At 38.2% G+C, this 26,780-nt stretch overlaps 1 protein-coding gene across 2 annotated transcripts in view; it reads right to left on the bottom strand.

Annotated features, from left to right (window-relative positions):
• Positions 1 to 26,780, bottom strand: part of CDK15 (cyclin dependent kinase 15) — a 93,704-nt gene that overhangs the window by 39,997 nt on the left and 26,927 nt on the right. For both annotated transcript variants that reach the window (XM_077152006.1, XM_077152007.1), the window contains exons 7-8: positions 13,155 to 13,278; positions 11,346 to 11,466 (exon numbers count right to left, since the gene is read on the bottom strand). In XM_077152006.1, the coding sequence (XP_077008121.1) occupies positions 11,346 to 11,466; positions 13,155 to 13,278 (245 nt within the window). The remainder of the gene's footprint in view (positions 1 to 11,345; positions 11,467 to 13,154; positions 13,279 to 26,780) is intronic.

Here is a 26,780-nt window from a genome sequence, read left to right as displayed (position 1 = left end):
CACTTAGGGGTAGGGTAAATCTTTCCTTAACTAAAAAAAAAATCTAGAGTCTAAGATCACTCATATATATATATATGTGTAGTATATGTATAAACAATTAAACATTACTGGTGAGTAGTCTCAACATTTAGGATGCTTATAAGATAGAAAGACAGACAAAGGCAGGCCACGGTGGCTCAGCAGGCAAGAATGCTTGCCTGCCATGCCAGAGGATCCAGGTTTGATTCCTGGTGCCTGCCCATGTTAAAAAAAAAAAAAAGTTAGAAAGACAGACAAAACTCCCAAGTCAATTATATTTCAGTTTATAAGAAAACAAGTATGCACACCTTAAGTAGAAAAGATGAAAGATCTTTTTCTAGGTCTAAGCTAGAGAAAATAGTTTGGTTTTTCAAAACTGTTCTATTTTTTATTAGCATTTTAAATTTAAGGACACAAGTTGGAGGCTATTTTCTGTTTTGCCCAACCTAAACTAGCTTTAAGCAAACATTTTAAATATTCTGAACATTCAGGTCCAGATAGGGAACCAGTTCCAATTTCCTTTTATTCCTCTGTTTTGTTCTTAAATCTTCATTTCCATGGCTCTTTTTACCCTACAATCTTGTGCTTCTCAGGGGATTTCTGCTCTGTGGAGATGCCTTTGGGCAGCCCATGTAGAAGGGGCGCTTCATATGCGAGGGAAGAAGACTGGGTGGCATCAAACAGTGAACCCTTCCAGGAGGGAGAGATGCACTGGGACATTTTACAGCTCCAACTGTGGTTCTTCAGTCAAGTTAGAGAAAACAGCTTACATATTTTCTGCTTTCTCTGGCTCTTTTCGTAACTTTTTCTCTATTCCTAGCACGAACAAATGCTTCTGAATGAGAGAAAAAAAATTTCTCAAATTCCTTAGGCAATAAACCATTTCAGGAGTTTTTAGGCTTTTCAGAGGTACAAAAATCATGTAAAAAGATTGCCAGGAAAAACCAATCAGTATTTCATTTTGTCACTGTTAAAATTCATTTAGAACAATGTAATATATGGCAGTGACAACAACATTCATATTGCTTTTCCCTGGGCCACTCTTTATATTTGGAAGTTTGCAGCAAGAAATCTGATTGTAAAGAGTCTCTTACAACTGAGGACAACTTTTGGTGGTGCTAAAGCCAGCAGCTGCTTGAAGTCAGGTCTGAATAGAGGACACTGTGCTCCAAAATAAATCCTTCTTTAAAACCCAGTATGATCATTCTAAAATACTGAGTTTTTCTCACTAAAGACCTTAATGGATCTTTTAAGGTGCTGAAGAGGGTAACAGAAAAAGAAGAAAAAATGTTGGGAGATTAGAGAATGATGGCTGTAAACCTTGGGAATAATCAATATATCCTCCTTGTACATTTTCTGTAATCTAACCAGGACCCTGTTTATTTGCTCTGGGCCCCCCCATTGACACTGCTGCTACCAGGGCTCTCTGTAAACGAGAAGCTATTGCATTCGCTGGTATAATTGGTTTCTTTAAGACAAAGGGTCTAATGCTCATCCACTGTCTTCTGCCTCCTGCAAAGGCATTCAGTTTGGACCCTATGGGGTTGCACGGCCTAGCAAAACAGAATTACTTTTTTTTTTCTCTTTTCTTCCTTTGTCAACTGGAAATCTCTTCCCTACTCAATTTAACTGTTATAACTCTGACAAGAAAAAGAAAAAAATGGAGAAGGGTTATCCCTATGTAAATACCTAATATTCAGCAATTATTTTGAGTGAGCAAATACAATTAACTCATTAGAAGATGTCTATTGTTCTATTTCTACACTACATTTTGGTTTTTACCAGGCAAATAACAGCAATAGTGGAATGAATATGAGTAATGAGCTGCAATAATTTTAACTTATAATTTGAATTTTTATTGTGTGTCATCATTATTCATGGTTAAATTCACTTATAAATGGAATAACATACTTTTTTGTATAGACAGTAGAAAGGTAAGTCTTCAACTTCAATACAGTTGAAGAGAGACTTAAAGAACTAGTAGATAAGCTGAAGAAATACCCAGAATGTAGTACAAACAGTTAAGAAACTATGATAATATGAAATAAGAAAAATGTGAAAGGACGATATAGAAGATAAGAGATATGGATAATAGAAAGATAAAGCATAATAATCTTTCATTGGCACTCCAGAAAGAGAATAGGGAGAATGGAAGAGAGGCAATATTTAAAAACTAAATTGTTGACAAAAGACATGCATTCATAATTAGAAGAAGCCCAATGTTTTCCCAGAAGGGTAAGTAAAAAGACATCCACATGAGACATATCATAGTGAAAACTACATACTAACAAAGGCAAATAAAACATTCTGAAGAGTAGCCAGTGAGAAATGAGAGAGCACCTGCAAAGAAAAAGCAACAGTGGATGAGAGAATTCAGGGGAATTGTATTTTCAAAGTTCAGAGAGTAAATAGTAGTCAATATAGAATTACATCCCCTGGAAAACTACTTTTCAACAATGAGGATTTCTCTTCAAAAATACAGAAACAGAGATTGTCACCAACAGGCCTACTCTAAAGAAAATTCTAAAAGATTTATCTTAGAAGAAAGAAAAATTATGCCATAAGTGAGACCTAAAGTGTAAGATGGAACAATGAGCAGTTTTAAATTTATTTGCTCTTAATTAAAATAGCTTCAAAGTATAGTAAACTAAAAAAGGATAGAATTATACAAATCAACAACACAGTACCAGATTTCAACATACTTTTTTTTTTTTTTGTATATGCCGTGTGGTGGGGGTGACATTCATTCTTTTCCATGTGAATATCTTATTATCACAGCACTATTGAAAAAAAAATATATATATATTTTTTGAGTGCATGGGCTGGGAACACATTCTTCATTGATAGGTTAAGCAGACAAAAATGACATAAAGAACATTTGGATAGCACAATTGAATTTTTGAATATATATATAAAACCTGTACCCAGAATTTTTAATAAAGTTGATTGTAGGGTTTGGAAATAATGTATGGAGGTGATAGTAGCCCATTATTGTGAGTGCAATTAACAGTGCTGAATCATGGATATGATTGTGGTTGAAAAAGGAAGTTCAGGGTCGCGTATATCACTGAAAGGAAAGCTGGAGGATAAGATGTGGAACGCATAACATTCCTGTTGGGGAGGATGGCTGTGATCGATAGTACACATATAGTATATTCCATGAACTAGAATAAATAAATGTACTTCTCTATTACAAGGTGTTAATAATAGGGTGGTATACGGGGAAAAAATACGACAAATGCAACCTATGGACAGTAATATTCACAGTAGTATTGAAATATTCTTTCATCAGTTGTAACAAGGGTACCATACCATTGCTAAACATCAATAATAAGGGGTGTGTGCTGGTTTGAAACTGTCACGTACCCCACAAAAGTCATGCCCTTTGATTCTCATTCCATATTGCTTGGTGGGATTGTTTTTATCGTTTTCATGGAGATGTGACCCACCCAACTGTGGGTGATAATTTTTGATTAGATGATTTTATGGAGATGTGTCTCTACCCATCAAAGGTGGGGTCACTTACTGGGGCCCTTTAAGAGGGAATCGTTTCAGAAAAAGCTCAGAGCTAACAGAATCCACACAGCCAGAAACCTTTAGAGATTCATAAGGCCCGTGGGGAAGCCTTATGAAATGAGGAAAGAAAGCCAGCAGACGTCACCATGTGCATTCCCAGCTGAGAGAGAAACCCAGAATTTCACCAGCTCTTTTTTTGGGATTAAAGTATCTTTCCCTGGATGCCTTACCTTGGAAATTTTCACAGCCTTAGTACTGTAAACTTGCAACGTAATAAGTTCCCCTTTTTAAAAGCCATGCTGGTTCTGGCATATTGCATTCTAGCAACTTACAAACTAAAACATGAGGTTTTTCTTTTTGGAATAGTGAAAATGCTTTCAAATTGATTGTGGTGATATAATCTGTGATTATACCAAGAGCCATTGATTATACACTTTAGATGGATTGTATGGTGTGTGAGTAAAACTGTTTTAGATTAAAAAGCAAAAACAAAAACAAAAAACCATGCACCTAACAATTAGAGAACACACATTCTCCCTAAACACACGTGATATGAGATATTCTACTGGGGTCAATTTGTCTGTCCCTGTACCAAAGGAATACCATCATATGCTAGGCCAGTGCTTCTCATATTATCTTTGGTGAAAGACCAGATTTTGCTGAGTTTTTAAATTTAATTTAATCTTTATATAATGTCAAACTTACAGAAAAGGTGCAAGGACAGTAGAAAGAACTTTTATACCTTTCACCTACATTCACCAAATACTGATGTTTTGTCACTTTCATGTCAGCATTCTATCTACCTGTCTATGTATTTTCTCAAAGTGTTAGATAGTAAATTGCACATATTATGCTCTTCACCCCTAGACATTTCCATGTATACTTCCTAAAAACAAGGCATTCTCTTATATAGACTCAGAACAATGATGAAAATCTAGAAATTTAACACTGATCAAATACCCTTATCTGATTCACGGTTCCTATTTAAGTTTTACCTGTTGTCCCAACAATGTTCTCCATAGCTCCATTTTCTCCCAGGATCCAATCCAGGACCTTACATTGCTTTAGATGGCAAGTCTCTTTAGTCTCCTTTAATTTACAATAGTAATACAAATATTGTTATCTAGGAATAAATCTAAAATAAGATGTGTAAGTCCTTAGGGAAAAAATTATAAAACTACAAAAAAGGCATTAAAGAAGATGAAACAAATGGAGAGATACACCGTGCTCAAAATTTGGAAAACAATATTATAAAGATGTTAATTATCCTCAAAGTACCCTATAATTTCAGTGCCAATTCCAATGAAAATGCTACTAGAAATTTTCATGAAACGTGAAAATAAAATTTATATTTAAAAAAACAAAAGGGGAAAAACAGCTAAGACACTCCTAAAAAAGATGATGATGAAAAAGGTGGGGATATTTGTTCTACCAGATATCAAGTATTATTATAAAGCTGCAGAAATTAGTACTTGTGGGGCTTTGGTACAGGGACAGACAAATTGACCCCAGTGGAACAGAAAAGAGGTCCAGAAACAGACCTACACATTTATAGATTTGACATACTAGAGATTTGGCTTGACAGATCACCTAAGAAAGTGGGATGAGATAACTGGTTGGCAAAAACAAAAGTCAATTTCTAATGTATTGCAGACTTAAGGTGAAAGAAAAAACTTGACAACTTTTAAAAATATGTATTAGACAATATCTTTCTGATATCAGGGAGGAAAAGATTCTCTTTTTAATTTGGAATGATTTTTTAGCCCATATCTTTTCCATTACTTATAATTGGATAGTGTTATTTACTCACACATGAAATACAGTGGTAATATATAACCTCAGTGTTCTTAATCAAAATATATTTTTGAATTCCCTTTACTAACTCATATTGGCAACAACATCCCACTTTTCTGTAATTCTTGTTTTGTCTTCCGTTTTTCTTTTGTGGTTTTCTGAATCAGAAGGCTTCTTGGGAGGCATATTAAAGGGTTTAAAATTTAGGTAACATAATCTATTACCCATTCCAGGTAAATGGCACTATAATGTAACCTCAGCATTTCAACTTCGATCACTTGAAGAAGGTAGGTCAGCAGATTGGTTGGTGGCAAAGGAAGAATTTCTGAACAAGAAACAAAAAATGGCTAACCATGAAAGAAAAGGCTGATAAGGTCAGCAATAATAAAGTTAAGAATTTTCATTGAAAAGACAGTATAAAAATATGAAGCATAAGCCATGAACTGGCTACTTACAAAACATATAATAGGAAAAAGATCAGCATCCAGGATATTTGAAGAACTTCTGTGATGAATTGAGAGATAAGAGATGAGAGCTCAGAAAGAAAGAGAGAGAGAGAGAGAGAGGACAGAAAGACAGAGCACAGCAGAAAATGAGCAAAAGACATGAACAGGTATTTCATGGAAGAGAAAATACAAATGGAAAATAATCTATAAAAGGATGTCCAACCTCGTTAGTAATTTGGGAACTGCAAATTAAAATTACAACATACCATTCTATCCACTTGTTCTAGTTCGCTAGCTGCCAGAATGCAATATACCAGAAACGGAATGGCTTTTAAAAAGGGGAATTTAATAAGTTTCTAGTTTACAGTTCTCAGGCTGAGAAAATGTCCCGATTAAAACAAATCTATAGAAATGTCCAATCAAAGGCATCCATCCAGGGCAAGACGCCTCGGTTCAAGAAGGCCGATGAAGTTCAGGGTTTCTCTCTCAGCTGAGAAGGCACATGGTGGACACAGTCAGGGCTTCTTTCTCATCTGGAAGGGCACATGGTGAACATGGCATCATCTGCTAGCTTTCTGTCCTGGCTTCCTGCTTCATGAAGCTCCTCATGAAGCATTTTCCTTCTTTATCTCCAAAGGTCACTGGCTCGTGGACTCTCTGCTTTGTGGTGCTGCAGCATTCTCTGCTCTCTCCAAATCTCCTTCATGCTCCAAAATGTCTCGTCTTTTATAGGACTCCAGAAACTTATCAAGACCCACCCAAAAGGGTGGAGACATGTTACCACCTAATCCATCCTAACAACCACTTTTGATTAAATCACATCCCAGGGAGATGATCTGATTACAGTTTCAAACATACAGTATTGAATAAGGATTATTCTGCCTTTATGAAATGGTATTTTGATCGAAACATGGCTTTTCTAGGGGACATACATCCTTTCAAACCTGCACACCACTTGATTAGCAAACTAAGAAATCTGATAGTATAAAGTCAGTGAGGATGTGTATAATGTGACTGTAATATACTGCTGGTATATAATTTGTAGCAACCACTTTGGAAAATAATTTGGCACTGTGCTGGTTTGAAACTGTTATGTACCCCAGAAAAGCCATTTTCTTCTAATCGATTCTTATGGGGGCAGACCTATCGTTGGGTGGGACCTTTTGATAAAGTTGTTTCCATGGAGACTGACCTCACCCATTCAAGGTGGGTCTTGATCCACTTGCTTTAAGGGAGAAATGTTTTGGAGAGAGTTCAGAGACAGAAATGCCTGAAGAGTTCAGAGACAGAAATGCCTGAGGAAGAATAAACAAGGACACACAGAAGCCCAGAGAGATTTTTGGAGAGATGAGCCAGCAGATGTCAACATGGGCCTTCCCATGTAACAGAGGAACCCTGGATGCCATTGGCCTCTCTTAAGAGTCAAGGTATCTTTTTCTGGTTACCTTAATTTGGACATTTTCATGACCTTAGAACTGTAGTTTTGTAATCTAATAAATCCCCTTTGAACAGCTAATTCATGGGCAGGCCATGGTGGCTCAGCACGTAGAGTTTTTGCCTGCCATGCCCAAGACCCAGGTTCAATTTCCAGTGCCTGCTCATGTAAAAAAAAAAAAAGAAAAGCAATTCATTTCTGGTATATTGGATGCTGGTAGCAGCTTTAGCAAATCCAAACAGGCACCATCTTATGAAATTGAGCATTCGCTACCCTGTGACACAGCAAATTCTACTATAGGTAAGTGTGCTAGAGAAGTCCTTAAATATGAATACCAAGAATATTCATATAGTGAAACAAACAAAACAAAATAAAAGCTAACTAAATAACTGAAATATTCATCAATAGGAAATGAATTATAAGTTACACAGATCAACAGGATCAATCTCGAAAATGTGCAAAGTGAAAAAAAGCCAACAAATTTCCAGTACGTAAGCCAACTCATTGCACGGGATTTGCTTCAGCAGCTAGGAAACTAAAACAAGCTGGATAAACTTCATTGTGGGGAACTGCCCTTTACATGGTAGGACATTTAGTAGTATCCCTGGCCTTTACCCACTAGATGCCAATAGCAACCTCCATACTCAGTTTTGACAACAAACTACATCTCCAGACATGGCCAAATGTCCCCTGGGGAACAAAATTGACCTTGTTTGAGAACCACTCATCTACATATATACATATATTATAATACATAAAATATATATATATAATGTTTATTTTTGAATGTTTTAAATGTTCCATAACAAAACAAAGTTATAAAATGATGGGTAGAAATTTTACCCTGTCTGTGAAACACAACTTGGGAAATGATCATTAAACCCAGAGCCTGCTATAGTGCAGCCTTTGAAGTGACAGCGCAGAGCAGCGTGAGCTGACAAGTTTCAGGAGGGTTTTGACTAGCAGGTGATATGTTGAGAGATGATACCAGGTTTCAGGAAATCAATGATCCCAGATACAGCGGAGGAAAATTTTCCCTGCAAACCTTCTCAATTAAGAAATTGCGAAATGAGAAATTTAAAAGCTTAGTTTAGGTTTTTAGGATACAGATGTATCATGTTTTTTTAATCTATTGTTGATTTTAAAAAAACAGAGCCTTCTGTCTATATAACCCCTTTCTTCTAAGGAACTGTGGTAGTTAGATTCAGTCGTCAACTTGGCCAGGTGAGCGTATTTAGTTTTGTTGCTACGGACATGAGCTAATGGTACGTGAACCTCATCTGTTGATAATTACACCTGCAGTTGGCTAGGAGGCGTGTCTGCTGCAATGAGTGATGTTTGACTTAATTGGCTGGTGCTTAAATGAGAGAACGCAATGTAGCACAGCCCAAGTAGCTCGTCATCTCAGCACTCGCAGCTTAGCCCAGGCCTTTGGAGATGCAGAAAGAAGTCACCCGGGGAAAGTTGTTGGAACCCAGGGGCCTGGAGAGAAGACCAGCAGAGACCATCCTGTGCCTTCCACGTAAGAAAGAACCTCAGTGGAAAGTTAGTTGCCTTTCCTCTGAAGAACTAACAAATAAATCCCCTTTTATTAAAAGCCAATCTGTCTCTGGTGTGTTGCATTCCAGCAGCTAGCAAACTAGAACAGGAACCAAAAATGGTCATATAATTTATTACATTTTCTCCCTTTGGGGAGTTTGTTACAACTGCAAAGTCACCACAGATCTAATTGAGGCCCAGAAATGGCTTGGATGCCTCCAAGAATGTTGCCTTTCCAGGACAACGAGTGCCTGAGATGCTATGCTCACTACTGTGAGCTCCCCAACTATGTTGTTCAACTCCATAGCACCTGTCTGGTTAGTATCCTTGAACTACAGTCTCATTTAACCCCTCATAGGGAGAGTTTTTACCCTCGCTTTTTAAATGAAGACACAAAGAGATTGCACCACTTTTTAAAGATAACATAATCAAGAGTAATGGATTAGAAACAGAACTGGTGTGAAACTCAGGACTTCTGGATCTTGATCTTTATACCTTTTTCACCAGGCTGTGAATTATGTTGGGCACATGTGTTTCTCTCTTGACAAGGGGCCAAAGAGGAGAAAAGACAAAGGACTGAAGAGAAGAACAAGGAGGAGCGGTGTGGTCAGAGAGCTCGGAATTCAGAAGATGCTTTGGGCAAGATCTCTCTGGATCACAGTTTCCTTAATTGTAAAAACTCAGAATAACTGCAAAACTCAAATGAAATACATATTTGAATGCACTTTATGTTTCTGTGTACAAATGTAAGTGATTATTATAATTAGTGATTTTATTTTAAAAATTACTTCATCTTTGCAGAAATGGAAAAGCCAATCATCCAATTTATATGGAAGAGTAAGGGGCCCCAAATAGCCAAAAACATCTTTAAAAATTAGAATGAAGTCAGAGAACTCACACTCACTGATTTAACAATTTACTACAAAACTACAATGGTCCAAACATCATGGTACTGGCACAAGGACAGATTTACAGTCCAATGGAATGAAATTAAGAGTTCAGAAATAGACCCTCACATCTATAGCCAATTGATTTTTGACAAGTCCCCTCAATTGGGAAAGAATAGTCTCTTCAACAGATGGTTCTGGGAAAAAAGAATGAGGGTGTATCCCTACCTCACATCATATACAAAAATTAACTCAAAATAAATCAGAGACCAAAATAGAAGAACCAGGACTATAAAACTCTTAAAAGAAAATGTAGGGAAGGATCTTAGGACCTTATGTTAGGTAACGGTTTCTTAGACTTTACACTGAAAGCATGAGAAACAAAAGAAAAAATAATTAAATGCAACTTCATTTAAATTGAAAACTTTTGTGCATTGAAGGACTTTATCATGAAAATAAAATGACAACCTACACAATGGGAGAAAATACTTAGAAACCACATATCTGAAAAGGGTTTAATAGCCAGAATTTATAAGGAAATCCTACAAGTTAAAAATAAAAAGACAAACCAGTTAAAAATTGGCAAAAGATTTGAATAGACGTTTCTCCAAAGAATATATGCAAATGATCAATAAGCACAAAAAAGATATGCAAATGTCATTTGATTAGGGAAATGCAAATAAAAACTACAATGAAATGCCACTTGATACCCACCAGAATAGCTACTATTAGAAAATATAGAAAATTACAAATATTGGAGAAATGTGGAGAGAAAGGAGCACTCTTTCATTATTGGTGGAAATGTAACATGGTGCAGCCAAAATGGAAGACAGTTGGCAGTTCCTCAGAAAGTTAAATATAGAATTACCATATGACATGGTATTCCCAAACTTCTCAGTATATACTCAAAAGAATTGAAAGCAGGGACTCAAACAGATATTTGCACAATGATGTTCCTAGCAGGATTATTCACAATTATCAAAAGATGGAAACAACCTAAATGTTTATCAACAGATGAATGGTAAACAAAATGTGGTATATCCATATAAAAGAATTATTCAGCTGTGAAAAGGAACAAAGTTCTGACACATGCGACAACATGGATGAGCCTTGAAGACATCATGTTGAATGAAATAAGGTAGACACAAAAGGACAACTATTGTATGATCTCACTGATATGAAACAATTAGTATATGCAAATTCATAGAGTCAGAAACTAGAATACAGGTTACCAGGGCTAGGTAGAGAATGGGGAGCTACTTCTTAATTGATGCAGAGTTTCTGTTTGAGATGATGGAAAGGTTTTGGTAATGTATAGTGGTGATGGTAACACAACATTGTGACTGCAATTAACACCAGTGAATTATATATTGGAATATGGTTAAAAGGGGAAACTTTAGGTGGTATATATGTCACTAGAATAAAAATTAACAACAACAAACAACCATATGACTATACAATTCAGAGCATGAACCCTAATGTAAACTATGGACTATAGTTTACATTCTCTCATCAACTGTAACAAATGCTAAATGCAAAATGCTAAAAATGGTGACAGGTCTATGAGAACTCTATATTTTCTGCTTATTTCTGCAAATCTGCAATTTCTCTAATTGAAAAAAACAAACAAACAATAATACAGGTGATAAAGCAAGCCTTACGGATAGGATGACTCACATTTCCTTCATTTTTTTTGATACTAGCTCTTACCATATGTCCAGCTCTGAAGAATATTCAGTGGCTCCCAGCAAGGCATCAGGAGGGCGGTACCACAGGGTCACAACTTCTGAAGAGTAGGTCTGGCTGGGAATGGACTTGGCCCGAGCAAGACCTGCCCAAAGAAGAAAAACACAGAACTCATTGTTCTGTGGTTTCCTACAGAGCCGCTATGGTGCATTCTGCAGGGGAGAGTATAACTGATAAACAACCTTATAAAAATAATACACAAACTATGGATGCTTTTAATAGAACTAATCTACTATCTTGCCTTTGTGTCCCATTTCATCAAGTGAATTTCTCAGTTTGGGACCTGTTTTGCAGCTAGATGTAGCCTTCCTGGCAGCTAGGTGTGGCCAGGTGACTAAGTTCTTGCCCACATGAATTGAACAGAGGAGATGAATGAACTTCCAGATCATGCACTTAATGGAGGGGTCAAGTGTTCAGCTTCCCCTTTTCTCCTTCTTTGGGCTGTAATGAGAAGGAGGTGGCAGCCATCTTGAAATGTGTAGCTGGCGCAATACCCTAGAGATAGCAGGGCCCCGTGACAGAAGGAACCTGGGCCAAGTCTCCAAACAGCTACCACACAAGATCTAAATTACTTAATTTGGAACTATTATGTGGGAGAAAGTTATACATCCAGTCTGTTTAAGCCTCTGTAATTTTGGATCTCTGTTATAGCAGCTGGAATCTTGCCCTGACTAATAAGGTCATTTTTTTCAGTCCAGGAACCCCAGTTTAGTAATAAAGGGTGGAGATTGCTAATCCAAAATACTTAGTGAAGTATTTCTCAAGATTAGTCTTTCTCAAGTGCTTTCCTACAAATAAGTTTACTTCTCTATTAGCTACATATCTCATGAAATCACACATTCTATATAGTTGGAAAAAAACCCAATAGATGAGTTCAATGCTGTGAGGAATTGATAAATAAATGTCTGTGAATTGCTTCCATGTTAGGATAACAGCTTCTGTCTCAGAATAAAGTACTATTGCTATAGTTTCACCATTTTACATCAGTCAAACAGACAGAAGTGGTCTCTTGGCTCAGATGGAACTAGTTTTTCAAGAAATATTTATTGAGCACCTACTATGGTGTTAGGCAGTAGGAATATAATGATAAGCAAAAAAAGAGACCCAACCTTACCTTCATAATGTTTACAGTCTAATGTAGAATGTGAAATAATCACACAAATATATATCTATATAACTGTGTCCGTGTGCATATACATATATCATTATAAACTATGATAAGTGCTTAAATATAAGGACACAGTAGAACTCAGAAAATCTTCATCTCTTTGATGGGAATATAAAGTTCAGGTACCCATATAGTCACAGCTCTACAGATACTTAGGCAAGCAAGAGGAAGCATCCTGGAGCCTCTGGTTCCAGCAGGGGTCCACACTACAGTGTGGAGTTGATGGAGCTGACCTCTTTGTCCTGTCAAACTGGGATGACCTTGACCTATTCTGATAGAATTTTTATATATCCATTCAGATTCAGGAAAACTTTGTAAGTACAGTTCCTTCTACAGATGTCTCTCTATAAGAAATGTCTTTGGGGTAGTAGGGGTGCCCAGATCTGGGGCATCTGATTGGACTAGAATTGATGAAATCCTAAGAAGCTATCAATCTCCTCCTGTTTTTGCCCCGTGCTCCCTATATAGTAGTTTGACATCCTCATAAAGCATCCTGTTCCTCTGGCCTCCAGTTATCAAAGGCCAGGTCTAGTCAACGCTTTAAATGTGTTCTCACAAAAGCATCATTGTTCGCGGCCCACAAGGAGACATGAGGGATGACTTACCAAAATCAGCCAGTTTGAGCTCTCCCAGGTGACTGATGAGTAAGTTCTGAGGTTTCAGGTCCCTGTGAAGAACATGTTGGTGGTGGATGTATGCCAGGCCCCGCAAAAGTTGAAACATGAAAAGCTGGAAGGAATGAACACCATATCTAAGCAGATTTGAGCCACTATGTGCTGATTTCCCCTTTAAATTAAAAACACTCTCCAAAAGAATACAGTAAAACTGTCTCCTGAGAAACAAGAAAAATGAAGATTTTACATTTACAGGGGGAAAAAAAAGGCACAAGGAAAGTCAAGTAATAGACCGTGTTCTAAACAAAGGGATTCTGGCATTTCTGATGTCTCATTTCTTTGATACTGAAGGAATTACCCTTCCCTAAAAATCTAAAGTGAAACTTTGAAGTTTCCTTTGGAAGACTAGTTATTGATTTAGATGTGAAAGATTAAAAAAAAACATTCCCACCCATGAATTTGGCATTTAAGATCAAAGTGACCTGGAAGTGATAGTCTAAAGTTTACAACTGCTTAAATTTTCCAAGCTCTGTGACTTGAAACCCTCTAAAAAACACAACACAAGGAGACCAGACTGTGGAGTATATCCTTCGATGGTATTAGGAAATAAAGGAATCATTATCTTTGTAACCTATTTTTAAATTCTTAAGTTCAAAGCTGAAAACAAGGGAAATATAGTACAGACTGAGGAAAGAAATTAGACCAAAGAAAAAAGAAAAAATCAAAAGAGAACAAGGAATAAATAGGAAAAAGGAGAAAGAGGAAAAGAAACAGGAAAAATACATTCTAGGCCCCAATTTAAATATGTTTTATGTGGTTATGAAGCACAGAAACCAAAGAGGTTCTTACCAATATAGAAGCTTAAGGAAGAAAAGAAGGCTTAGTATTCCAATGTCTTTTAATATTTTCCAGTGCCACTGGCAATTGAGAATTCAAACTCCAATGTAAGTGTTTACAAAGGTCTATGCCAACCAAGAGCATGTTCTAGCAGTTTAGAAAAGAAAGTGCCAACCCCAGAATTCCTGGGAACACAGGCAAAATGGCAACTGCAGAGCTGTGTGGATAAATCCACTTTTTCCATTGCATTTTGGAAACCAGGAACTTCTGAGATGCCAGGACCTGTATTGAACTAACAGTGGGATGAGGCACTGGAACCAAGTTAATGAATAGCATGATCAGATACTGAAGCAGGAGCCCACGGAATTATCCTACCACAGCATACCTGTGCCTCAGTTTGCCATGCAGGTCTCACATCAAGTTCACAGGTCATTTGAAAATGTTTTAGAAAGTTTTTTGTGACCCTTACTTCAAATGTTCACCAGTTCTATGAATCTTACCATTGCTTTCAAACACATACACACAGAGACACATGCATATATACACACACATACGCACACTATTCATTTTACCATTCATTTAACCACTAGGCTACCAAGAGCACAAAATTCCTATATGGGCATTTAGACCCTTCACTTGGTTATCAATACAAAAGTTCATGGGAAAGACAATGCAACTAATCAACTTAAATTCCAGAAAGAAGCTAAGATGCCTTAGTATGTGCTTAAAAAATATGTTTTTCAATGCAAAAGGACTAGAAAAAGAGGGAGATGGAGACAGATGTGGGACAGAGCCAGAAAGAAGGAAGGGGGAAATTGTATTGATTGAGTGCCTACCACATTTTGTAATCCTCAAAACAACTCTGTGCGGTCGATATATTTGTCTTCACTTTACAGATAAAACAAGAGCCCAAGGAAGAGTCAGGGCCAGAACTCCAATTCAGACCTGTCTGATTCCACCACACTATTCTGAAAAACTGTTGAAAAGTCAGAAAATTAAAACATGACAGGGGAGAGAGAGTTGCCTGGCTGAGTCAGACACAGACAGAGAGTGGGTCAGCCTGAAATGTCTTTTATGTCCCAAGTATAGACCGTTCTCACCAATTAGTCACACCATCCTCCCATCTTCCTGCTCTTCAGTCCCTTTTCTCTCCGCCTCCACATATGTCCACAAGCATTTGTAAGTGGTAAAGCACTGGGGTGTTAAGGTATAATATTTCACAGACAACCTTTTCAAAGCTGCAGTCTGTGCTGACGAACCTCACCACCCACTCACTCTTTAATTCCTTGCAATCTTAATTTTCTTCAACACTGCTGTGGCTTCACCAATTGCTCCATAAATAATATAATCAAATGGTGTTTCCTCAGTCAACATCAAGCCAGGTACTGGGTGACTTTCCAGAGCGGCTTGCCATATTCCAAGGGTTGGTCCTGTTTCCAACACAATGAGGCTCTTGGGAACAAAACAATTCCACTGGGCTAGTGCCATCTGAGCGAGGAATCTCTCAAAAAAAAAAAAAAAAAAAAAAAGAAACAACACACAATCGATCAGTCAGCACCAACTCCTTACAGAGAAGCCCGAGTCCTTTTACCCACTGGGGATCTCTGGAACTCATTCTGTCAGAAAGCTGAGACTGGTAACCCTCACTATGATTCCCATTCTGTCTTTCTTGTTCACTACTCAAAATATAAGCCTTTCTGATTATCTTCTTTCCCCCCATCAGCTCATCTCCACACTGCTCTGTGCTTCCTCTCACTTAACCCAGTCTCTCCTGTTCCTCCCTGTCCAAAACTACTCCACCGTTCAATTTTCATTCCTCAAGCCTGGTTTAAAAACTACCTACAACCTAACCTCTTCAGTGAATTTCCTTCTGGCTTCTTTCTTTATATAAGACCCCAAGTTCACTGCTTCCTTATAGCATTCTCAAGCAAGTGCTATAATTTCCTTATGCTTTTGAATCATTGAAAGGTAGGGTAAGTTGCCTTCTTACTCCTCAACACCACTTCCAAACCATTACTTCTCTATCCCTGAGTAAAAAAATCCTGCTCCCGAGCTTTCATTCCATTGGCTGCATTTTCCTCTTTTCACTGTCATGTACTGAACTCCCAAGCATTCTTCATCATTCACTGAAGACTTTGGCATCTGAATCAGAGCTGGTGCCTCCATGACCTCAATGCTGAGTTGAACAATTCCAGCCAACCCCCTCGATGACAATAATTTTCAGTGCACTTCAGCTACTTACTCCCATGGAGTCACAAACTGGATCTTGTCATCAGATGGAACTGTTTGTCCTCTGAAATGTGAAATTCATGCCACTATAAAATGGGTCTTGCTATGATCACTTTGTTAAAAATGTTTGTACTGTGGTCACCAATGCCTTTTGCTGTGAGATACAATGGAAGCCTCCTTCCTTATTTTTGCAGCTTTTGACCTTGTTGGCTATGGTAGTTTGGAACTGTTATGTACACCAGAAAAGGCCATGTTCTTTTAATCTATTCTTGTGGGTGCAGACCTATTGCGGGTGGGACCTTTTGGTTAGGTTATTTCAAACGAGACATGAGCCAGTCCATTCAGGGTGGGTCTTAATCCTTTAACTGGAGTCCTTTATGAAAGAATAAAAGACAGAAAAAGCCAAGAGAGTTTAGTAAGGAAAAGTCCCGGAGAAGCTAACAGAGGACCCACAGAAACTCAAAGAGGCCACTGAACTAGAAGCTGAAAGCAATGAAACCTGGGAGTGAAGAATGAGCAGACACCACCCATGTACCTTGCTATCTGACAGAGGAACCCCAGATGCCAGCAGCCTTTTCTCACAGAAGGTATCATCCTATTGATGCCTTAATTGGGACATTCATGGCCTTAGAACTATAAATTAGTAAGCTAATAAATCCCCATAGTAAAAGCTAACCCATTTCTGGGATATTGCATTCCAGCAACTTTAGCAAGCTGAAACACTGGCCATAACTTCCTTCCTGAAGCTCTCTCTCTCCCCTTAGCACCACAACCTCCTAATTTATTTCCTACTTCTCTGGCTGTTCTTCTTATAGGTTTCACTCCCTCTGTGGATCTCTAGTATATTGTTGTTCCTTTTGGCTCCATACTTGATGTTCTGTTATCACACTATACTGAGTCGTCTTGACCACTTACACTGATTGCTTCAATTAGCAACTGTGTTCTGAGGATTTCAAAATTATTGTCTCTAACTCAGATCTTTTTCCTGAACTTTAGAACCATATAGTCTGAAGTTCAATTGAACATCCCATGATCACTTCAAACTCAGTAAGTCCAAAACTTGACTTACCATATCCCTCTAAAATCCATTTTTCCTCCTGTTTCTTTATCTCAGTGAATGGCCCCATCATCCATCTTAATATTTAAAGCCAGAAAAATCATTGCTGACTCTTCTTTCTCCCACAAATTCTAGCTATGTAACTGCTTGCATATCTTTCCACTTTCTTCACAATCATCTGACATCTGATTAGCCTTTAGGGAATGAGTGAGGAAGAGAAGTCCATGATTGGAGTACCCTAGTTTGAAGCTACTTGTACCCCAGAAAAGCCATGCTCTTTAATCCTCATTCAATATTGCTGGGTGGGGTTTCCTAGATTAAGTTGTTTCCATGGAAATATGTTTCCACCCATTCAAGCTAGGGTTGTTTACCATAGTCCTTTAAGAGGCAACCATTTCGGAAAAAACTTCCAAGCCCACACAGCCAAAGACCTTTGGAGATGAAGAAAGAAAACAGCCCTGGGGAAGTCTTATGAAAGGAGAAACTGGAAGAGAAAGCTAGTAGATGTGGCCATGTGCTTCCCAGCTGACAGAGGTGTTCTGGACCCATCAGTCTTTTGTTGAGCAAAGGTATCTGTCAATGGATGCCTTAGTTTGGACATTTTTACAGGCTTAGAACTGAAATTTGCAATTTAATAAATTCCCTTTTAAAAAGCCATTCCATTTCTGGCATATTGCATTCCAGTAGCTTTAACAAACTAAAACGGGGAGTGTGGAGGTGAGTAGGGAAAGGACGTAGAACATTTCAGGAAGAAGTATTGCCCTCCTTCCAATCTGTCATCAGAATGAGCTTTACAAAAAGCAAATCTGAACTGTCACCAACTTGCTTAAAACCATTTAATGACTCCTTATCTGAAATAGCATGGCACAGTTTGGCCCTTCATGCTTTGACTCCTGCTTATTTCTCCAGCCTCATCTCTACCCCAAACTCTGTTATTCCAAACTCCAGCCTTCAGCTCTTGGAATGCACCATGCCTTCTCTGGCATCCCAGCATTTTCACTGCTTCCTCTACTGTGGGGAACATCATGCCTCCTCCCTTCTGCTTTGATAGGATAATTTCTTTCATTATGCCTCCATATACCCCTTAATAACTTTATCTCTTTATTAGTGCATCCCTCACAAATCTTCAAGGTCCTTGTAGTCAAAAGTTTGCTTTTCAATTGTATTCCTGGTTGTTTATGTTGCACTCAACCATGCTATCCTTGAAATTGTCCCTTTCCTTGACTTCCATGACAATGTATTTTTCTGCATTTTCTACATTCCTACATGCTGCTTCCATTTGTCCTTTGCTATTCTGTTCTCTTCTCCTAAAGGCAGAAGTTCTATCATCAGCCCTTTTTCCTTGTTTTATTTGTGCTTTTGGTTATCTACTTCCTTGTCTTTAAATATAAACTCAGCGTGCAGAGTACCATCAAGTTTACCATCTCTAGCTTATTCTCCTCCTGAGCACCAAGCTCATTTTATAGTTGCCTGTTGCTCATTTATTTCCCTCTGGATATTCCACCTGAATGAGGAGCTCAAACATTCCTAAAATAGGAGACCTATTCTTCTCCAAACCAGCTTCTCCTATTTCTATTAAGAGAGCTATAATTCTCCTGGTCAGTCAAACTCAATATCAGTCATGTGTGGCCCCTTCCTTTTCTCACCACAGACCCAGTTAGCTACCAAATCCTAGCTGAACTCTTCTGTTACTATTTTCATTTAGGCTCCTTCCTTTCTCTTCTTATAGTCACTACCGTAATTTAGGTCCTTACCACTTCTTTTTTACTTGATTTTAAAATTTTCATTTAAGTTTATTTGGGCAACAACTGTTTCATGAATTGGGCATTGCTAAACTGAAAATGAGCCCTGCCAAGGGAGTGGATAGGGGAAGCTTACACAGGGCAAACACAAAAGCAAGTGAGGAAGCGTTCCAACTAGCCGATGTTAAATTTCTATTTTACATAGGATGGTCTTACTGAGTGGGAGAGCAAATATACATTGATTAGTATGGTATGCTTATCCATTCTGATAAGCTATCTCTACCGGACCCAGACTGATTTATCACAGGGTTGCTTATCTGCAATTCTGTTCCATTTTCTCAGAAAGTCCCTGCAGGTCAATTAATTTTAATTCTGGAAAATCCTTTCTTAGATAGGGCTTCCTCCTGGCAATGTCCAATGCAGGGAGCCTTTATATTTTACCTAACATTTGCTCCCTTTGGTTATTTTTCCAATGATCTCATTGGAAATTTGACTAAAATGCTCTAGTCACCACCACTGATTTCATTTCTTATATGGTGGTCAAGGAATCTCTTCAGTCATTCTATTCCTTTATTATTATTATTATTTTATTTTCTTGATTGCAGTAACAATTGCTGAGGGGCTCTTTAATTACATTTAAGATCCTTGGAGTGAGATTACTTACTCTGCTGGGTGGAATAAAAGTACTGCCCACTCTCTGCTTCAGGATGTCTCATATTATTCTTTTATATTTAGTCTCTGTCCATTAGAGACAGTCCCATTTCTATCTAATTTTCCTTCTGATTAGCTATTTTAAGAGCAACCATCTGACTTTGTCTTCACCCTCAGACTTGTAGAGGCATCCTGATGTCCCTCTCCTACTCCTACACACAATGGCCACTCTTAAGGAAAAACTGATTGCAGCAGTTGCAGAAGAGGCAACAGTCCTAGACAATAAGATCAGTGTAGTAGGTATTGGACAAATCGATATGGTATGTACTATCAACATTTTTCAGACACCTAAAATTGTGGCAGATGAAGATTACTCTGTAACTGCTAATTCTGAGATTGTGATGGTAACCGTAGGAGTCCATCAGCAAGAGGGGGAGAGTTGCCTCAACCTGTTTCAGAGAAATGTTAATGTCTTCAAATTCATTGTACCTCAGATTGTCAAGTACAGTTCTGTTTGCATCATAATTGTGGTTTCCAACCCAGTGGATATTTTAACATATGTTACCTGGAAACTAAATGGATTACCTGAGCACTATGTGATTGGAAATAGATGCAATCTGGATTCTGCTAGATGTCATTATATTATGGCTGAAAAACTTGGCATTCATCCCAGCAGCTGCCATAGATGGATTTTGGGAGAACATGAAGACTCAAGCGTGGCTGTGTAGAGTGGAGTGAATGTGGCAGGAGTTTCTCTCTAAGAACTGAATCCAGAAATAGGAACAGATAAAGACAGCAAAAATTGGAAGGAAGTGCATAAGGTGGTTGCTGAAAGTGCCCATGAAGTAATCAAGCTAAAAGGATATTCCAAATGGGCTACTGGATACAGTGTGGTTGATCTGATTGAATCCATGTTCAAAAATCTATCCAATGTCAAAATGGTGAAGGGGATATCTGGCATTGAGAACAAAGTCTTCTTAACTTTCCATGTATCCTGAATGTTTGGGGATTAACCAGCATTATCAAGCAGAAGCTGAAGGGTGATGAAGTTGCTCAACTTCCAGAAGAGTGCAGATACTCTTTGGGATATCCAGAAGGACCTAAAAGACCTGTGACATTTGAGTTCTATGCTATAGAAATGTAAAGACTGCAATGTGATTAACCTTGAGCCATTAGTTATCATCCATGTACATGGATCACAGCTTACTTTTGTCTTCCCTAAATATATGAATTTTGACCCAGAGAATAAAATCAAATGCTTGGTTTGATGCTTGCAATAGGAATCCTTAAACAGATAAAATTAATTGTCATAGTGTGCTTCAGGTTTTAAGATGAAAAAAAAAAAAGAGCAATCATCTGTCTTGAGGGTGATAAGGAATTTCAACAGAATTTTGAAGCAGTTTGTTTAAACAAGAAGTAAAAGCATATAGACTAACACCATTAAATGATAAATCCAAAGCATACTCATTCTTTCTATATTTATTAAAACAAGAACCTAGGTCAGAAAATAGGTCTTCCCTTTGGAATGTTTGAGCCTGACTGACTTCACGAAACAACTTGACTTAAAAATATTTGGGTTACTTATTGTGCAAGACTTATGAACTAAAAGCAACATTGTTCTTGGGTAGTCAGGGTATCTAGAACCAAGCCTGTTTTGCAAGAACACTGATGCTAAACTTTCAGCTTCAGCCTGGAGGGCTTAAAGGGTATCATGGGTGGTGTTAAAGCTATTTCATTACCCTAGATATATTAATACCTGCTCACTCAGGTCAGATATTCCTAGGGAAGGTATGATGGAGCATATGAAAGAGTGGAACCCTATATTACGGTAGGTCAAGGGGTTAGGGGCATTATCTTGCTTTTGTTGGTTTGAGGACCAATGGACAAACGATCCAAAGTATTCTATCTGACTGGTATTTGGAGTAGAAAGCATATGCAAGATCACGGTATCCAGTCCAATTTACAGGTATGTAATAACACCATGCACTTAACTGCAGTTTACAAAAGGGACGGAGCATAGCTCAGACAATGAACAGGAGCAGTATCTGACAGCCCACAGGAGTGTGCGATAGCTTTCTATTGAAACACAAAATTTATCTCCACAGTCACCCTTGTTTTGATCAAAGATCACTCTAGGAACGATTATTCTTGATCATAAAATAAGGCCGGTTTCATTAAATTTGGCCTAATGATTTCCACAGGTACAGCATTTACATAGGTGTAGTTAGAATGGTGATTTACCGTATAGGCTTTTTAAGTTTGCTTTGCTGGCAGTTTTCACAAGAAACCTCAGATTGGATTTATAAAAACCTCTTTAGGCTAGGAAGTCAAGCCAAGAATGCAACACCAGATTTCACCTGCAGTAGCAATAGATTTGGATGAGTTCCACTTTCTTGAAGTCCCCAAGGCATCTCATGGTTTCTATAACTGCTAGAAAGTGACCTTCCTTGCTGATCTGTAAAACTGGGAACCCTGGAACCAGGTATCAGAGAGTTTTTTCCAAGAGGATTTTGTAAGCATTGGTTCCATAAAGTCAACTTTGGTCAAAGGAGTCTGGTTATCTCTATTTAAAAGGAGCATCATTCTCAAACATGACATTCCAGTCAAAGCTTTGGTTATATAACTAGTGTCTCCAATTATGTCCTGCTAACAATGAGGACAGATTCTTATTGAACCTATGCAAATAAATACTTTGCCATAAAAATAAGCATATTCAGTATGAATTTCCAAATTCTGGAGGGATCAGGCAAGGAGAAAAAAGATAAGTGTTTAAATGAATTATAGATAGCTTAAGGGAAAAGAATAAGGGATTCCTTGTATCTATAAAATAGAGCATTAAAACATCAGAAATAATCCAAACAAAACATAATCATTCATTCAGTCCTAAATAATTAATCCTTGTTCTGCTAGATCTTGTGTTAGCAATCCCATTAACCCACTGGCTTCTCTGACTAGAATTCTGGAATCTTGTTTCAGTCCAGTGGTATGGTCTTAAAGTTATTTGAGCAATATCATTAGAAGCCTGTGCCTTTCCATAGGCCTTTGAGATAGTCCTTTTTGTTGAAGACAAAGCACTCGGGCCTGTAGCTGATTATAAGAGTTTTCGAGGAAGCATAAGAATAAAAACTATTAGAGCACTTCCTGGAAGATGGCGGCTTAGTAAGACGCGCGGATCTTAGTTTCTTCTCCAGGACACCTACTAGGGGAGTAGAAACGATACAGAAAGCGCCCAAAGCCACAACAGAGATAAAAAAGACAGCGTACCCCATCCTGGAACGGCTGGCTGGCTGAGAGAAGCAGCTCGGGTGAGATCGCCGAGGCGCGCGGGCCTTACCGGGCGGGGTGGCAAGCGGCCGGAGTTACTTCCTTCCCCCTTCCCGGGCCGGCTGGGAGAATTGGAGAGGCGGTCCCCTGAAACAAAGACGGCTGGCGCCCACACCACGCGCAGCCCCCGGACCAACTGAGAGAATTGGATCGGAAACCCCCAGGCCGCGGAGAACGGTGACGGGTGGGGGAGGCCCCTTCCAAACCCGTGACTCCCGGGGAACGTGCACTCTCTCGGGCGGGCCGCTGCCGCTGGCGCCCTCCCGCCACGCTTGTTGCCCAGGGCCGACTAGGAAATTTGGACGGGCTCTTTCCCTGGCTGCGGCGACCAGCAACCCTCCCTGCGTTCGGACCCCGGGCCGGCTCAAGCCGTTTCGGCTAGCGAACCCCCAGGACGGCGAGAGTTTTCCAAAGTTTAAGGTCCCACAGCACCTTTTACTGGTGGGACCCGCAGACAAACGGGTGCCACGAGCGCCACCTACTGGGCAGGATAAGAAAAACAGAACCCAGAGATTTCACAGAAAAATATTACAACCTTGCTGGGTCCAACACCAAGAGAAATCTGAATAAATGCCCAGACGCCAGCAGCAGAAGATAACTGTCCACACTCAAAAGATGGAGAATATGGCTCAGTCAAAGGAACAAACCAATAGCTCAAATGAGACACAAGAGCTAAGACAACTAATGCTGAATATACGAACAGAAATGGAAAACCTCTTCAAAAATGAAATCGATAAATTGAGGGAGGACATGAAGAGGACATGGGCTGAACATAAAGAAGAAATAGAAAAACTGAAAAAACAAATCACAGAACTTATGGAAGTGAAGGATAAAGTAGCAAACATAGAAAAAATAATGGATAGCTACAATGATAGATTTAAAGAGACAGAAGATAGAATTAGTGATTTGGAGGATGGAACATCTGAATTCCAAAAAGAAACAGAAACTATAGGGAAAAGAATGGAAAAATTTGAACAGGGTATCAGGGAACTCAAGGACAATATGAACCGCACAAATATACGTGTTGTGGGTGTCCCAGAAGGAGAAGAGAAGGGAAAAGGAGGAGAAAAACTAATGGAAGAAATTATCACTGAAAATTTCCCAACTCTTATGAAAGACCTAAAATTACAGATCCAAGAAGTGCAGCGCACCCCAAAGAGATTAGACCCAAATAGGCGTTCTCCAAGACACTTACTAGTTAGAATGTCAGAGGTCAAAGAGAAAGAGAAGCTCTTGAAAGCAGCAAGAGAAAAACAATCCATTACATACAAGGGAAACCCAATAAGATTTTGTGTAGATTTCTCAGCAGAAACCATGGAAGCTAGAAGACAGTGGGATGATATATTTAAATTACTAAAAGAGAAAAACTGCCAACCAAGACTCCTATATCCAGCAAAATTATCCTTCAAAAATGAGGGAGAAATTAAAATATTCTCAGACAAAAAGTCACTGAGAGAATTTGTGACCAAGAGACCAGCTCTGCAAGAAATACTAAAGGGAGCACTAGAGTCAGATACAAAAAGACAGAAGAGAGAGATATGGAAAAGAGTGTAGAAAGAAGGAAAATCAGATATGATATATATAATACAAAAGGCAAAATGGTAGAGGAAAATATTATCCAAAGAGTAATAACACTAAATGTCAATGGACTGAATTCCCCAATCAAAAGACATAGATTGGCAGAATGGATTAAAAAACAGGATCCTTCTATATGCTGTCTACAGGAAACACATCTTAGACCCAAAGATAAACATAGGTTGAAAGTGAAAGGTTGGGAAAAGATATTTCATGCAAATAACAACCAGAAAAGAGCAGGAGTGGCTATACTAATATCCAACAAATTAGACTTCAAATGTAAAACAGTTAAAAGAGACAAAGAAGGACACTATATACTAATAAAAGGAACAATTAAACAAGAAGACATAACAATCATAAATATTTACGCACCGAATCAGAATGCCCCAAAATACGTGAGGAATATACTGCAAACATTGAAAAGGGAAATAGACTCATATACCATAATAGTTGGAGACTTCAACTCACCACTCTCATCAAGGGACAGAACATCTAGACAGAGGATCAACAAAGAAATAGAGAATCTAAATATTACTATAAATGAACTAGACTTAATAGACATTTATAGGACATTACATCCCACAACAGCAGGATACACCTTTTTCTCAAGTGCTCATGGATCATTCTCAAAGATAGACCATATGCTGGGTCACAAAGCAAGTCTTAACAAATTTAAAAAGATTGAAATCTTACACAACACTTTCTCGGACCATAAAGGAATGATGTTGGAAATCAATAATAGGCAGAGTGCCAGAAAATTCACAAATACGTGGAGGCTCAACAACACACTCCTAAACAACGACTGGGTCAAAGAAGAAATTGCAAGGGAAATTAGCAAATACCTCGAGGCGAATGAAAATGAAAACACAACATATCAAAACTTATGGGACGCAGCAAAGGCAGTGCTAAGAGGGAAATTTATTGCTCTAAATGCCTATATCAGAAAAGAAGAAAAGGCAAAAATTCAGGAATTAACTATCCATTTGGAAGAACTGGAGAAAGAACAGCAAGCTAACCCCAAAGCAAGCAAAAGGAAAGAAATAACAAAGATTAGAGCACAAATAAATGAAATTGAAAACATGAAAACAATAGAGAATATCAATAAGGCCAGAAGTTGGTTCTATGAGAAAATCAATAAGATTGATGGGCCCTTAGCAAGATTGACAAAAAGAAGAAGAGAGAGGATGCAAATAAATAAGATCAGAAATGGAAGAGGAGACATAACTACTGACCTCACAGAAATAAAGGAGGTAATAACAGGATACTATGAACAACTTTACGCTAATAAATACAACAATTTAGAGGAAATGGACGGGTTCCTGGAAAGACATGAACAACCAACTTTGACTCAAGAAGACATAGATGACCTCAACAAACCAATCACAAGTAAAGAAATTGAATTAGTCATTCAAAAGCTTCCTAAAAAGAAAAGTCCAGGACCAGATGGCTTCACATGTGAATTCTACCAAACGTTCCAGAAAGAATTAGTACCAATTCTCTTCAAACTCTTCAAAAAAATCGAAGTGGAGGGAAAACTACCTAATTCATTCTATGAAGCCAACATCACCCTCATACCAAAACCAGGCAAAGATATTACAAAAAAAGAAAACTACAGACCAATCTCTCTAATGAATACAGATGCAAAAATCCTCAATAAAATTCTAGCAAATCGTATCCAACAGCACATTAAAAGAATTATACATCATGACCAAGTAGGATTCATCCCAGGTATGCAAGGATGGTTCAACATAAGAAAATCAATTAATGTAATACACCATATCAACAAATCAAAGCAGAAAAATAACATGATCATCTCAATTGATGCAGAGAAGGCATTCGACAAGATTCAACATCCTTTCCTGTTGAAAACACTTCAAAAGATAGGAATACAAGGGAACTTCCTTAAAATGATAGAGGGAATATATGAAAAACCCACAGCTAATATCATCCTCAATGGGGAAAAATTGAAAACTTTCCCCCTAAGATCAGGAACAAGACAAGGATGTCCACTATCACCACTATTATTCAACATTGTGTTGGAGGTTCTAGCCAGAGCAATTAGACAAGAAAAAGAAATACAAGGCATCAAAATTGGAAAGGAAGAAGTAAAACTATCACTGTTTGCAGACGATATGATACTATACGTCGAAAACCCGGAAAAATCCACAACAAAACTACTAGAGCTAATAAATGAGTACAGCA

This window comes from Tamandua tetradactyla, chromosome 3, assembly GCF_023851605.1.
Source record: "Tamandua tetradactyla isolate mTamTet1 chromosome 3, mTamTet1.pri, whole genome shotgun sequence".
Lineage (NCBI taxonomy): Eukaryota > Metazoa > Chordata > Mammalia > Pilosa > Myrmecophagidae > Tamandua > Tamandua tetradactyla.
The sequence above is the reverse complement of the archived record's forward strand: the minus strand, read 5'-3'. Positions and strand labels throughout refer to the sequence as shown.